At 50.3% G+C, this 15,468-nt stretch overlaps 1 protein-coding gene across 1 annotated transcript; it reads right to left on the bottom strand.

Moving 5' to 3' along the window:
- Positions 1-2,366: 2,366 nt before the first annotated feature.
- Positions 2,367-12,144, bottom strand: LOC119843758 (zona pellucida sperm-binding protein 3-like). The gene is made up of 10 exons (XM_038373578.2): positions 11,988-12,144; positions 10,566-10,756; positions 9,833-9,945; positions 8,665-8,756; positions 8,106-8,286; positions 7,518-7,626; positions 5,835-5,926; positions 4,300-4,397; positions 3,324-3,452; positions 2,367-2,598 (listed from the first exon to the last, which is right to left on the bottom strand). The coding sequence occupies exons 1-10, from the start codon at positions 12,049-12,051 to the stop codon at positions 2,393-2,395; spliced, it is 1,275 nt and encodes a 424-aa protein (XP_038229506.1). The 5' UTR covers positions 12,052-12,144; the 3' UTR covers positions 2,367-2,392.
- Between the last annotated feature and the right edge of the window lie 3,324 nt (positions 12,145-15,468).

Here is a 15,468-nt window from a genome sequence, read left to right as displayed (position 1 = left end):
GTCTCTAAGGTGCCACAAGTACTCCTTTTCTTTTTGTCCCTGATCAGGTTAGACTGTAAACTCTTGAGGGGCAAGGCTAGCTGAATGTTTGCCCAGACCCTAGCATGAAGGGACCACAACTGAGATCAGGACTCCAAGGTGGTCCTGCTATGGAAACAAAAAGTCTTGCTGGTGCACAAGTGTCATTTGTAAAGTCACATGTGCACAAACAGCCAAAAAGGGCTGAGAACGTAAAAACTGGATGGTAATAGCCCATGAATCCCAATGATTGAACCTGGTGACAGTCTGAACAAAGAGCTCCATGGAGTACTTAGTATCACACAGATTTAGACCCTCTAGGTTACAGAGTAAAATCCCAGGCATGTCACTATGGATTAGATGCCCCGTCTCTAAATAATCAATTCATGCAGAGGCTGCTTTGCCTTCCCCCTTCTCTTAAATTGCAGACTGGTTTTAGCACCCAATACCCTTGCTCTACAAGAGCACGAGGGCTTCACCTCCCCGCTACGGCCCTGAGTCAATGAAGGTGCCTTATGGCAAGTCTGCTGCTTTGTTTCTCCTTGAACTCAAGGATCCTCAGTCTCTCCCCTGCAAGGATGGGTTAGGTACCACCACTACTCCCGCAGGGTTCACAGGGGAGAGGATAGTTATATGGCAAAAGCTGAGGCTTGGCTCTGACATAAGCCTTGCATGGAGGAACTTGAGCAACTCAGTTTATGGACCTCATTAGCTACATTTCCCAAACAGGGCTAGTTGTGCCCTAGCACTGGGAGGTAATGTGGTCTAGTGGCTTCAGACCAGGCCTGGAGCCTCAGACTGTCTAGGTTTAAGCCCAGCTTGGCCCCGGATGACCTGAGTCAAGTCATTTCCCCTCTGTGCAGCCACTTAATGAGTGTTTGAGATCTAGTGCTCTCAGATGCTCTGATGGTATTTTGATAAACACTCTGGAAATGCCTTGGAAGAGAGGTTTCCCCCTATGATTGTAAGCTTAGGGTTGAGCAGGGCAGCCTTGCCCTAAATTTACAAGACTAGGGTAGGAGAGGTTAAGTGCAGAAGTTGTCTGGCACCATTTCCTTTTGAGGAAGGCCCTGAAGGCATTTTTCAGTTGTTTCCCCAGCTACTGTAGAACCTCAGAGTTCTGAGGACCAGAACTACAAACTGACCAATCTGCGCACCTCATTGGGAAGTATGCAAGCAGCAGAGAAACTAAAAATAAAAGGGAAAGTTCTGAAAAAAATTGACAAGCTATGGAACCTGTCTGTGCTGGTTTCATTTAAATTAAGATACTTAAAAGCAGCATTTTTCTTCTGCACCATAAAGTTCCAAAGCTGTATTAAGTCAATGTTCAGTTGTAAGCTTTTGAAAGAACCATAATGTTTTGTTCAGAGTTACAAACAACCTCCATTCATGAGGAGTTTGTAATGGAGGTTCTACTATATTCTCAACAGCAATTCAGCTCTGGTGGTTGGAGCAGCGAGTCCTGCTGTAAGCCAGTTATTGGCATGTAAGCTCACTGAGTGGGGTTTAAATGAAAAAGATGTTTAACTAATAGTCCCCTCCAACACTGTCAAATCTAGTCCAACTCTACCCTTAGAATAGCTCTGTCAGAGCTACTTTCCCCTAGATGAGAGAGGGGCCCCACCAATGCCTTTAAGCAAAAAACAAACAAACAAAAAAAACACACCCCAACCCCCTGTTAAAAAATTGTCCTTGAGTCTTTTAAACCCTTACTGGTTTGCCCCATATTAAGTCTATTCAGGAGCTAGAATATTCTAATCTCACTGTGCTTTCCAGAATAGCAAAGAAGGTTTAGTAGGACTACACCTGCACTTGGACATTACCAATGCTAAATTGACTTGTTAAAGGTTAGACTGAGCCAAGTCCCTGACCTCCTCCTATGGGTCCTAACAATGACATGGAGTTACTGGATCTATAGTTGAAGGAGCAAGCCAGTTCAGCAATTTGATCACGTTTTAAAGCAGGTCAGAGCAAGTCAGTGAGCTAGAGCATTTTGAGCAGTTACTGGGACACCAGGATGTTTTCTTGCTTGACACCGCATATGGAGTGTCCAGGGCATGGCCTCCCCAGGAAGGGGACACTCCCAGAGATTAGTACTGGAGCCAAGACACTGTCTACTAAGGGGATTTACTTCTACCAACAGGGTCTAGGATCAAGCCTGAGTAAAGCTCTTCCACAAGGAGTATTTGAGACTTGCCCTGGCTCAGGCTAGTGAGGGAACATTGGTAGAGAAAGATGAAGTTTAGCTAGAAACCAGCATGAGATATGCAAATGCAGCTTTCAACTTGCTGGTCCCCTTTCACCCCAGAAGCTCCCAGCCCTGCTATAAGTGACATGCACACACCATCTGGATTTGTTAAGGTTTTACTTGGATTCATTCCACATCTGCATTAATGCTTGCACACTCCTGTTCTGTAGTAACCAGCCCCTCTGTGCAGGAGTCTGCAGCCCCCCTGGTTCTGAAACAAAGCTTCTTGTGATGGCCATTGTACAGGCAGAAACCCAGGGACACTACAGCAATTAGAGCTACTTCCAGCAGCAGGGCACCAACAGGAGGTGGCATCATACTTGGTTTCCCTCCTGCAAGAGGAAAGAGGCAGCTGGACATTGAGGTAGCTTATTTCCCAAAGCCATCCATCCCTGCAACAATGGGCCTTGTATCTTTTGGGATGCCCTTGGGTCAGGATGGGGTACAGGTACAATGTTTGTGGGAGCTTAGTTATGTTGACAAGCCCATCATAATTGGGGTGGAAAGGACTAACTGCCCTTCACCATGCTCAGGGAAGGCATTAAGCTAGTTATTTCTCCTCCCATTTTTGGCACTTCTGCCTCATATGGAATTCTCAGGGGTGGATCAACTGGGCTTTAATCTATGTGCAGCAGCAGCTTTTAGCCAAGACTAGCAAGCACCTGCTCTGACTTCCTTGGGGTTCTTTGCTCTTTAAAGATGAAAGATTCTAGAGTGTACTAGGATTTAGAAGTTGGATTGAGGAGCTTGGATGAAGACAGCTCCTCTCCATGATAAGTTAGACACCCACAATAGCTCCCTTGGTTAAGGCAAGGCCAGTAGTGGGAAGTCTGAAGGGGGTGTGGCTGTAGCTGCCCACACCTACCCACTGAGTAGACACTTCAGTTCTCTTGAGCAAGGTGCCAGACAGTTCAAACTCTGCTCTCCTCCCACTGGGCAGCTGAGCTTTCTGGGGCTCTTGTACCAACTCCATTCCCTGCCTGTCAGGACTCCCCACTGTAGTCAGGTGTTGCTGTGTTCCATAGCAACTAGACTTCAACCCACAAGGGGTAGTTACCTGTGCGACTCTGGATTGCAAGAGAGTAGTTTGAGTCCCACTCGTAGCTTCCAGTCTTTGCAGCTAGTTTCTGCACCTTCAAGGGGCCAACAACAACAGCATGGACAAGTCCATCTTCCCTTGCAGAGCCTGGGGCAAAAGGAGATGGGCACCTTCAGACCCCTGGGACAGCAAGTTATATGGGCCTGTGGTGCCCATGCTCCAGCAAGTTCAGGGCCAAGCCCCACCTGCCACCCCCTGCCTCCTCTGTGGCCCTTTGCCAACTGCTGCCAGCTACAAAAGGGAGCAGCAGCAGCAGCAACAACAAGAGGCACACATGATGGCAGCTCTTCCCCCCCTGCACACCCACCACAGGGGAGGCAAGGGGGCTTCCTAAACCTGAGAGGGGCCTGGCCCATAGGAGCACATGCAGGGCCAGTGCCAGGTGGGTGTGCTGCCAGTGGGGAGAGGGTATGGGGAGAACAGGACTGTTGAGTCCTCTGGCCCCAGCCCCAGGGCAGCCTGCCTGCACCCCAGAGCCCTCCTCCCCAGTGCAGTATAGGGAAACTGCCAGACATACATATACACACACACACACACACACACACACACACTATATATAGGCTTACAAGGCATGTGTGGGGGTGGGAGGGACTTGGACCCCAAAATTTTATAAACTTGCTGCCCCTCCCAAAGAATACCGAACAATCCATCTCTTCCTTGTCCAGGAACTTGTTTACATAGCTGGTTCTGAAGAGCTCAGCATCTCCTCCCTTTGCTTGAGGAGGAGCCCTATTACCAGGTTTCTAGTTCACTAGAGCTGAGATGCTGGAATACTGATGCCATGTGATGATGAAAGCCACCTTTGCACCACAGCAGAAGGGGCACCCTAAACCAAGCCTGCCAGACTTGGCCAAGTCTCCACTATCAGGAACGATGACCACACAGAACATCCTGCCCCACCCCCACACACTTCTCCTCTCAACAGGGCTGGTACCTTCCAGGTCTCTCTTGTGGCGAGAGGTTGTGGCTTGGCATAGGGAGTCGCAGCAGCTACAGCCAGAGCTCAGAGAGGGACTGTCCAGGAGTTCCCACCTGTTGGAGGAGAGCAGTACAAAGGTGACTCACCCCTGGTGATCAGCATCTCAAAAGAGAAGTTACATGGGATTGTGAGGTCCCTATGCTCAGTCCCCAGGCAGCATCTAACTCACCTGGGCACTGAGGCTCTTTCAGGAGAGCTAGGGCAAGGTTGAGCATCTGCTTGCAACAGGACTGGCATGAAGATCAGTAGTTTTGTCTTAAGTGAGATGAGCAGAGCAGGCATAGATGGTAAAGCTGACTGGGAGCATTGTCCCTTGCAGCAAGGAGAAGTTGGGAGTGGTTGTAAAATACAAGCATTGGTGGAGCATGGGTGTTTTAGGCTACATTTACACTGACCAGGGGTGAGAATCCAGCTATGTATATATACACCCACTAACTCTATAAGAGGTAGCAAATATATAAACAGTGCTACTATCCATGCTACTGCAGCATAGCCAGCTATGCTGAGGACAAACCCCACCTGACTCCATGGGTACTTACTTGGCACAGCTTTGCTGTGCCACCACTGCACTAGCTCTATTATGTCTGGATGGACTGGGACTCAGCCCCCACAAAAGCTCATAATGTGGCTGTAGCTCTAAAGACCCCAAAAGTTTGGTTGGCCAGCTGCTGGTTTTGCACCTGGTTGAAGTTCCATCTTAAGTGCTCAGACAAAATTCATGGACTCTGCAGCATAAGGACTTTCCTTGGCAGACCAATGACCAGGAGTCCAGCACTGCATTCCATGGGGGCTATTGGTTCTGAGCATGCTAGAAACCCTGGTAAAGCTCGCTACCCATTACAGAGCTAAGCAGGTAGAGATCATGTGAATTGCCTGGTGCCTTGCTCAAGACAGGCCTGGATTCCCCTCTACATTTAGGGTTTTACCTGTCCAAAAAAAACAAAAAACCCACACAACAAAGTTCCTCTCACTACTGCAAGAGCAGTTTGTATGCCATGTTTCTAGGGGCCATGTTCCCACCTTCATGAAAGGGAGGGGGAACACTATGGCAGGACCTTTCTGTCCTGCTTTGACCCATGTCACTTTGGCACAGCACTTGAAGCTAGGTAGTTTCCCCTTGATAGGTTTGCAAGGGACACCAGCCTTTGCCACCATTCCCAATCTAATGGAGTTTACCTGAAGGCTTTCAGTGTCCAGCTAGTCCCACTCAGTTGGTTGGCTTTGCCATTATAGTCTCTCCACCAGTGAGGTGGGAGAAAGGGTAATGTAGCAGCAAGTGGCATCATGAGCTAGAGTTGCGTTGGCCACTAGAGCCAAGTTTGTTGTCCACAAAAGAGTCTCCAGAGGACTCTTGTTTGCAAGCATCTCTGCAGGTCATTCCCTCCTGCATGGCATGTCACTGGGACAGACCCATGTAGAACAACCAGATTTTGTTCTAGCTGGTTTAGTTTTAGAGAATTGCAATTCCCCTTCTCTCCAGGGGTCCTTACCTGTTGGTATCCCTGTGAAATGAACAGGCCTTCCTTGTGGGATCCATGAGCACTCTGGGGTCCCAGACCAGCACCTGGCAGTGGAGATAGATCTTGGGGGATGGGAGGGGAGAGAAAAGAAGAAAAACTGAGATTATCCCCACTACCTATCAGAAAGAAACATCCTTCGCTGGTGGTGGGGGAAGCTGTGGGGTGGTGTGCAGGAGAGGAGAGAGCCCTACTCAGCATAGCTGCTCTGCTCAAGTGCAATCCAGATACCAGGAGTCCCATTACAAGTCCCCCATGTGCTGCCATTCAGAGATGCTCTGGTTTGTGGATGGGTCTGTCATGACCCCATGCTTGCTATGGAGGAGTCAGATGGGGCTTCCAGGCAGTTGCCCATTTGTATCCCTAAAATGCTGCATTCATAGAGGAATTAGGCACCTAAAGTAGCAGACAAGTGCTTAAGTCACAGAAGCAGGCTTTACCAGGCTTCACAGAAGCCCCACTGGGCTGTCCAACCTATGGGCGCCTAACCTTACTCAGGACCTAGATTTCTGGCCTAAGTTCCTTAGGTTTCTATCTCTGGGCATGCACACTGCAGCCCAATACTGGGTGTCCAGCCCTAGAATGAATGGCCTGGAGACAAGGTGGAGGACATAGACCTGCTTATAGGGCCTACCCCCCCCCCACCCCTGAGGGTAGAGGAGATTTGAACAGGGATTGCCACCAGGTGAGCACCAGGCTGGGCTGATAATCCCAAGCCCAGCTAGGTGCTTCCCTGAAGATGGGATTTAGGTGCCTGTCTCCAAGAGAGGGATAGGCTTTAGCAACCCCCTCCCAGTGGCTAATTTCAGCCAGGAGCTGCCTAGGGTGTTGGTTTTTGTGAATGCTATTCTGAGGTCTCCCCTCCCACAAGCCATCCTTGTAAAGAGCCTGGGGGCCAATCAAGCTTTGTTAATTCCAGTGACTTTCTAGGTGTGGCAATGCTCAGCATCACCATGAAGCAGCTTTGTGATATTAGCCTTGGGTGACCAGAACATCCAGCTCTGGACTGACTAGGCCACTTCAATGTCAGGGAGAGTGACAAAGCAGCTTGGTGCATGGAATTTCTTTTGTGAAGGCCTGTTTGCTAGGAGCATAGTTGATGCCCTAGTTTGGAGACAGGGAATGTCAGAGGCTAGATGCTGTCTGGAGGTGCCTTTCAGTGCTTAAGGCAGTGGTTCTCAACTCATGGCCTGCTGGTGGCCCAGTCAGCACACAGCCAACATCCTCCGGGCCATAAATATGTTGTGTGGATGCAGCCCACATAACAGAGCTGCATGTGCAGACCATAATGGTAAATAGGTTGAGAACCACTGGCTTAAGGGAAGCATGCTGGTACGGGAGTTAAACTTCTATGCTTCACAGAAGTACATGAGAGGTGGAGTCTCCTCAGACACTGTTCACTAGGTTGTTGGATGATAAGTTGAACAGATAACTGCACAGCTCTTAATGCAGTTGTGTGCCAGTTTCCACAAGCTAGAGAGTCTAGCTGAAACTAAAGCCATGAAGTGTTAACAGTGTTGAGACCTTCACCAACCCATCAGTGAAGAACTAGTTGTAGCTTGAGCCATCTGCAAGTTGTGTTCAGAGTATGCAGGCACTTGGTATTCCAGCCTTGGAAGGAAGCTATTCATCTAATTCAGATCCTTAGTTACTTACATCAGAGTCCACACCTACAAATTCAAAGGCCTGCAGGGAGAGCTGGATGGCTTCAGGTGTTTGTCTAGGCAGGAACTGGGAGTTTGCCACTTTACCATCCACAAGGCACCTGGAACAGGAAGACAGTTAAACTCACTGGTCCAGGGACTGTTAGAGATAGAAGAACAGTTTGACCCTAGGAGAGACCTACTGCATTATTCTCTCCCCACCTGCACTCAGTAATTTTTGAGACCTACACCAAGAGTTAGAGCAATATGAACACCAAGTTGCTCTAGCAATAGCAAAGGCTTTGGATGCATCAACTAACACTAGTGCCAGTGAGTCCAATTCTTTAAGGGGCCATGTGGTTACCAGTGGCCAAGCCAGACATCTTCATTTACTATTGTCTCTTGGTAGTCTGTGGCTTAGTCAGATCAGCTGGAGTCAGAGACCAGCCTCTCCCCCAAATCTAGAATTTATGTAGGAGCCTTAAGAACCCAGCATGTTCTATTACAATGGAGTTGGGGCAGTCCCAGGAGCATGTTCCACACCTTACTCCACTTCAGACATTCAAGCACCCCAGAGCTGCTGTCTCCTGGAGATAGTTACCCATGGTTTGCAATGATGCTATAGTTCCTGGGAGACTTGCTAAGTTCTGGGGTTGGGGTGGCAGTGCACTCATCTACAAAGATCTGCAGAGGCTGGTGGAAGGAACTCTTTACAGAAAACTCTATATGGATCTGAGATCCTAGGAAGAAGATCTTGGAGTCTGATGGGGCACTGAAGTCCACTGCAAGAAAACAAGAGTTAGTCATCAAAGTGCACTGTACAGAATGCTGGTCTCAGAAGGAGACTTCAAGCACAGAGCCTTCTGCAAGTGCATGCAGGTTTTGGGGAGGAAATGGGAGGGGTGTGTTCCCATGGGTATTCCTGTGAACACATTACAAGATCATGAGGTACAAGTATTTGCTTCAGTAGTTTCCTAGAAGCAGAGATGGCGATGGTGCCAAGAGCATAAGACACCATCTTAGAGAGGCAAAGTGAGTATTGAGGTAGAGGGAACTGGGTTGGACATTGCCTGAAGCTGCAGGAGATGCAGTCAGGATGGACTGTGTGGGAGATCTCAGTGAGCTCAGCTGGCACTGCCCACCACTTCAAGGGGTCTTACCATTCATTAGGATCACTGTGAACATTAGCACTCCAGAGGCAGACAGGTGGCCAGTCACTGAAGACATGTACATAGGAGTCAAGTGCCCTGCCCTAGGAGAGGCAGGAAAGGGTTATCCTACAGGGAATGAGAATCTGATTCCCTCCCTAGGAAGAGGGAGTTCTCCCGCTTGTATCAGAGGGTGCTAGGCCAGAGGCCATCTCAGCAGCACTGGAAAGCTCAAGTCACCCCAGCTCCACAGCTTACTTAACAGAGGCTGCTCTAGAGCTGGAGAGGGGTGGCCCAGTGTCCACTTCACATGTCCACAGGGGACTTGCATATCCCAGATATCCCTATTGCAGATAGGTTTTTGCAGGGTCAGCTCATGCTGGTGACCCCATTGTGTGCTGCTGTGAAGACATGGCAGTCAGTCCCACAAGCATCACTCCAATATAGTTTGACTCCCACTGATGCCCCCAGGCTTTTCCTTCTCCCCAGGCTGTCCCCTCCCACTGCGGGATCTCATCCACCTTCATGAGACTCCGCCTGGAAGATGGAGCTAATTTGGATTCCTGGGCTTTAGACCCCCATTGTATTGGCTATAGCACAAGAGGTCCTCAACCCCCTGCCCCCAAAATATCATTGGAACATGTCCTGACAGGAGAGGCAGCACAAGACCCTCGAGTCCATTCACAGTTCATAGAGGATCCCCAAACGCTCCTATCTTGCACCCAAGACGAATGCTTTACTAGTTTGCAAATCTAAGATGCCACAAGTACTCCTTTTCTTTTTGCTGAAACCTGTTACTAGCACTAGAGTGCTACATCCTATGTCCCTTTGTCAGCAGTACTCAGGGCTGCCTGCTACCCTTCCCACCCCATGCCAAGCTGTCTGGCTCCTGGGGGGTATTTTAGGTTCTATGTTACTAGGGATATGAGCCAGGTTTACTAGATGGCAATAGCCAGGACAACTCATGCTACAGGAGCTTGCTTTGCTTCAACCCCATGATCAACATCCTTTTGACAGTTAGAGGTGCACATCACCCCCAATCAGCTGGGTAGAGCTCTGCCTTGCATCCCTGCTGCTTTTATGGGGTCCTATTGCCCCTCAGTGAAGCCCATGAGAGTCTGGAAAGTTTTAGCATTAGTCCCTTAGGGCACTAGCACAATGCCAAGTGCCAGCAGCTTACTCATAGTCAGTGCAGTTGATCCTCTCAGTGAAGGAGGTGGCATAGCGTCTGCCTGTGCCTGGGGAAGGCCTGTAGACCAGGTTCGTGAAGTATTCAACCATGTTCCCAGATGTCTGGAGTTGTGTGCATGTGGGGGGGGGAAGAAATCAGAGAGGGTGGCAGTCAGCACTAGCATCAGTTACAGCTTCCTCCTGTAGCTCTCAGCCTAGCAAAGTGGAAGGGTTGGTTCATTGCCAAGGAAGTGAAACAGTATTTCTGTTCCTTGAGACAAGCCCTTCCCCTAAGCAAGGGAGAGATGCTGCTCCACACTGCCTCCCCCCGCATTCCCTGGCAGGGCACCAGTCTGTTACTGGGAATATGGACAGAAGCCCAGCTAGACAAGAGCCACTTGGGAGGGGCCTTTGACATTTAGCATTTCTCCCCTTTGCCAGGGGAGCCAACATGCTGTGCAGGCAGTGGGCCAGGACCCAGCCTCCCCCTGGAACGGAGAATCAGGATCCAAATCCAAAGTAATAGGCCCTTGGGATAACCATTCGCACAGCCATCCCTTCCCCTGCCAGTTCAGCACATGAGGGGGACATTCTCTCAGATCCCTCATCCAGCAGGAGGGCAGTTTGTTCTCACCCACACAGCCAGAGTACGCAAAGCGAACCAGCTCGCAGGCATCCGAGCAGCAGACAGCACCTTAGTGCACAGAACACGAGCTCCCCCCAGCTAGGGTTCTCTCACTCACCAGCCGAGAGAAGCCACAGTCCTTCAGGAGGTACTGGAAGTGCAGGAAGCCCTGTAGGTTGATGGAGTAGAGGCAGCTGCCCAGGTGCACAAGTTGTGGATCCAGCAGGAGTCCATTTCCCAAGGGGTCCATCTTTACAGCCAGGTGAATGCTGGTTTTATTGCACTCGTAGAGCACAGAGTTAATGGGTGCTAGAGGAGAGTGAGCCAACTTGACATAACCCTCTGGAGAAGCCCCCAGAGACAATCTTTTCCCCCGCAGACCTACTGTAATCCCACCAAGATGGCAGGGCTTCTGGACAAGAACGTCAGAGGAATCCTCCTTGCCAGAAAGGAGCCAGCACCTGGAGGTTTGACTGCCCAGGCCCTTTGACCCTCAAGCTAGAGGGTCTGGCTTCAGTGCCATTGTCTGGTAATAACAGAGAGGAATTTCATGCAGTTGGTTCACTGTTGGCCTCATTCCCCTTGAGGATAGGAGTGAGTCACTATCCAGTGGTCACAAATGCCCTTGTGCTTTTTTCCTTTTTTAAAAAAAGGAATATTTTACCCCCACCATCACCTGGGGACTTCCAGAGAAGTCTTAGAGCCTGTCACTGCTAGTCAGTCTCCTTTAAGGAAAGGAAACCCTTTTCAAGCCTTCCCAAACCTTCCCATCCAGGGGCTGAAACACAAGTGCCAACTCCTTGGTGCTCTGCAGCTGGAGAGCCCTTAGGAAAAATCATGGGTGCTCAGCACCCACCAGTGGGTGGGACAGGGAGAAACAGGGCAGGAGGAAACAGAGCAAGGGTGGGGTGTGCTCAGAGTCCAGGGGAAGGGCAGAACAAGAGTGGGGCCCTAGGGCACCCACCCAGAAAGAAGAGTCAGCACCTGTAGGGTAAAGGGTTACAGCTGTTCAAGATGCTTCTGTAGCTAAGCATGAGACAGCACCAAGTTCTCATTAGCCTTCAAAGCTAGTGAGAGTGTCACTCCCAGCACAAGCAGGAGCTCACTGCAAAAAGGAGCTGGCAAGCCAAGTCTCAGAAATAGCCTGCAGGCAGCTTTCAGGTTGGGTTACTGCATTTACAACTTTAATTGCAAAGGTCGAAGGAGCAGGGTCAAAGCAAAGCTCCTCCTTTGGAGAGCAGTCAGCACTGGCAGCTCTAGTGAGTGTAGAACTAGAATTAGGACATGGGAGGTTTCTTACAGAGCCAGCCCCTGGAGTCAAGTTATTGCCCAAGACTCAACTTCATTGGAAAATGAAGTGATTTGGTTGCTGAGACAAGCTTTGAAACAGAAGGTTCAAAAGCTAGAGGGCAGATAACAAGAATCCCAGTGTGTTTAAAAACAAAATACCCTTGATTTTTGAGCGCTAAAGTTGGCATCACTGAGTACTGGACCTTAGCTCAGAACCCCCACAGGGGGGAACTTATCACCACACACTTACCTCTCTGAGCAGCAAGAGCTGAGCTCCAGATGAGCACTCCCAGAAATGCTTTCCACAGCCCCATGATGCTAGTAACTCACACTCAGGTTAGCAGGAAGGTAACATACCTCTAGCTCCTGGGGAGAAACTATATATACCCATCTAGTGATAGGCTACTGCTGTGATCAGAGCCACCTCCTTAACCTCCACAAGCAACCCCACCCAAGAGCCACAGAATGCAGAATTCAGTTCAGGTGCTGGACATTCCTCATCTTCCTCCCTATCAGGAGAGTCAGCTTTCAGACCCCCACAGACAAACCCAACTGTCTCCAGGCAAAATGCCTGCTCAGCTAGTCCTAGGCCCAGAGAGCAGGCAGAGGTGTCACCTACAGATGTGGGCAGGGCTCTTGGCTGCTCTCCTGTGCTTTTGCTATGCCTCATCCAAATCAGGGGTGAGTTGGGCAGGTATCAAGGTGTCCCCCCTCCCCCGAGCAGGCTGCAGGACTGGGGCTGTGTGCTGTAAGTTCTTTGCACCAAGGACTGCACCTTCAGAAGAGTTTGTATAGGACCCAGCACAACAGGGCCTGATTTGGATGAGGGCCTCTGGGTGCTACTGTTAATTTATAATAAGGGCAGCAGTGGAAATGGAAGACTCTCACAGGAAAATAAGAAAAGGAGTACTTGTGGCACCTTAGAGACTAACAAATTTATTAGAGCATAAGCTTTCGTGAGCTACAGCTCACTTCATCGGATGCATTTGGTGGAAAAAACAGAGGAGCTCCTCTGTTTTTTCCACCAAATGCATCCGATGAAGTGAGCTGTAGCTCACGAAAGCTTATGCTCTAATAAATTTGTTAGTCTCTAAGGTGCCACAAGTACTCCTTTTCTTTTTGCGAATACAGACTAACACGGCTGCTACTCTGAAACCTAGGAAAATAAGAGGTTCTGTAGGAAGTGAGCTGTTTTCTCTCCTCTCCAGTGAGTTAGCACAGAGCCGCTACACGAGGAGGCACTGTCTTTTGGGTGACCCATAAAGCTGATGTCCTAACTGGTTGGAGTAATTAAAATCCCAGGGCACTTTCTGCAAAAGGAAGGTGGGGTCCAGCCACGTATCCACCCAGGTACCTGTATTCTGCTTCCCTAAAGTCATTCCTGCAGTGTCACCTGGAGAGGACACTCTCATTCCTGTCCTAAAATGACCCTGCTGTGAGCTATTAAACAACTGCCACAGTTCAATCCTGGGTCAGATGAATCCTGCAGAGTCTCCAGAGGGTGTCAAAAAGCAACCTAGAAGTGTCAGTTATCACCAGCTGCTGAGGGATGGGACCTTTGTGGTGGCTGTGCCAGCAGCTGCTCCACTTATACAAATCCTGCTACCTGCAATTCCCCTACCTTTGCCAGCATCCTAGAGTGCTGTGCAAAGGCAAGGCAGCTGCAAGGAAATCTGGGTTCATTGCAGGATCTTTGTGTTTTATTTGCAGCAAGGGACATTTTTAGACCCTGATCCCGCACTTGCACACATGGTTAAAGGTAAGTGTGTGGATGTTTGTAGGATTAAGGCATTGGCATCTGTACTGCTTCAGTGGCCAGGGCTCCAGTCTGAATATGGGTCTATTCCTGGCTCTGCCGCTGGCTTCCTGGGTGAACTTGGCAAGTCATAATCTCGCCCTGTGCCTCAGTTTCCCCATCTGTAGCATGTGGATGACAATACTGACCCGCCATTGTAATATTCATGGGTGGAAAATGCACAAGCATGAATGTGATTCTTTCTCCACACTCTGAGCGTCTGTGCAATGACTGGGTTAACTCAGTGCAACCTGTGTGTAGACACTCACTTCTGTTTCAGAGCGCCTGACACACTGATTTCTTACTGAGTTAACCTAGGGCATTGTAGAGCTCTCTTAACCGGAAACAAGACTGTCTGCACCAGAGCATTGCATTGATTTACCTGCATCAATTTCTAAACTGATTTACTACGAGTGCCATGTTCCCACGCAGGCAAGACCAGATTAGGACACTGCTCGCTGAGCCGTGGCAGTTGCTGGAGAATCCCAGCAGGCCCTGCCAGTGGAGCATGCTGAAGGAGACGGCCAGAAGGGGAGTTAGGTAAGTTCTCCCCCATAGGCAAGTGCTGGGGACCCCCAGCAGTGAGTCAGAAAGGCTGCCTGAGAATGGATCCAGGAATTGGGCATCAGCAGTGGGAATTGCTGGGGGACTGCAGTGGGGCGACAATGGCAAGAAGAGTCAGGGAGGGGGAAATCCAGCTGGAAAATCCCTTTCCAGCAAGAGTAGCCAGCGACAGCTGCTCAGGATCCAGGAATAAGGCTGTGCCCACCTGCTCTCCATCTGCTCTCCTGGGATTTCCTATCAGGAAGTCAGGCCTGAGCAGAGGAGGTCAGAAGGGGGGAAATGAAATCACTCTGCTCTCTGCGATCAATGGAGACAGACTTGTCTCTTGGGCCAGGTCCCCCCATCTCCTGAGGCTGCTGCCCCATGTGGGTCTCCATATCCATTGCTAATGGGGCCAAGACCCCCCTGCCAGCTCCTGGGGGAGAAGAAAGAGACCACAAGGAGAACAGCTGAATGGTTCATATATTAAAAACTATCAAATATACAGTATAATTGTCATACAAAATGATTTTATTCCCTGTCTTTCCAAGCAGAGCAGAACATTAGACACCCTCCCACCAAGGACTATCGATGGCACCCAACGGCTATGGCCGGGAGAGGAAGGATGCCGTTTGACAGCAAGGTCTGGGGTTACCTTCTGCTTTAAAACATGTGGGCCGCGCACAAGCACCACAGATCCCCACCTGCGCGGCTCCTTCTGCATCTGAGCATCTTCAAAGGCAGAACAGGGCGCGCTGGCACTGCCATCCCATAGGCCACCCTGAGCATGCAGCATCATACTCTGCTCCGCTGTATGCCAGCTAGGGGTCGCCCTCAGGCTCCCGCCGCAGCACTGGAGACGGTGTTGAGCACTAAGGACTGGGGCAGGGCTGACGGGGCGCAGGACCAGCCACTGCCTCCTCGAGTCCACTCACAGGGGAGAGACAGGGACCTGCCTTCCCCCAAACTGCCTGCTCTCACCCTAACATGCTCGCCAAGCCCGTTCTGTGAGGCAAGTCTCTCTCTTGCGCAGCCTTGCGAACCTGGGGCCTATGCTCCAAGCAGGTGTCTTTGGGGGTGGGGGCATCATCCCAGCTCTCATCTTCCAGCCACCTGCAACCTGCTCCTCTGCCGATGCCACACGCCACCGCACCCAATCCCCACCGTGCCCCTCTGAAGCACCCTGGGCTGAAGATTCAGCAGAGGACCCCTTTGCCAGCAGCTGCATATGGGCTGCGGGGGAAGAAGCCTTTAGCGCTTTCCCTGCTCTCACTGGGCCTGCTGTCACTCCACAAACTGCTGCCCCTGGGTGTGAACCGAGTGGCGTGTGGCCACCCCAGCTCCCCCAAGGCCATGGGAGGCTGAGTCCATGGGATGGGGGTGGAGGGCCCTG

This window comes from Dermochelys coriacea, chromosome 15 (assembly GCF_009764565.3).
Source record: "Dermochelys coriacea isolate rDerCor1 chromosome 15, rDerCor1.pri.v4, whole genome shotgun sequence".
Classification (NCBI taxonomy): domain Eukaryota; kingdom Metazoa; phylum Chordata; order Testudines; family Dermochelyidae; genus Dermochelys; species Dermochelys coriacea.
This window is presented reverse-complemented; position numbering and strand designations above follow the sequence as displayed.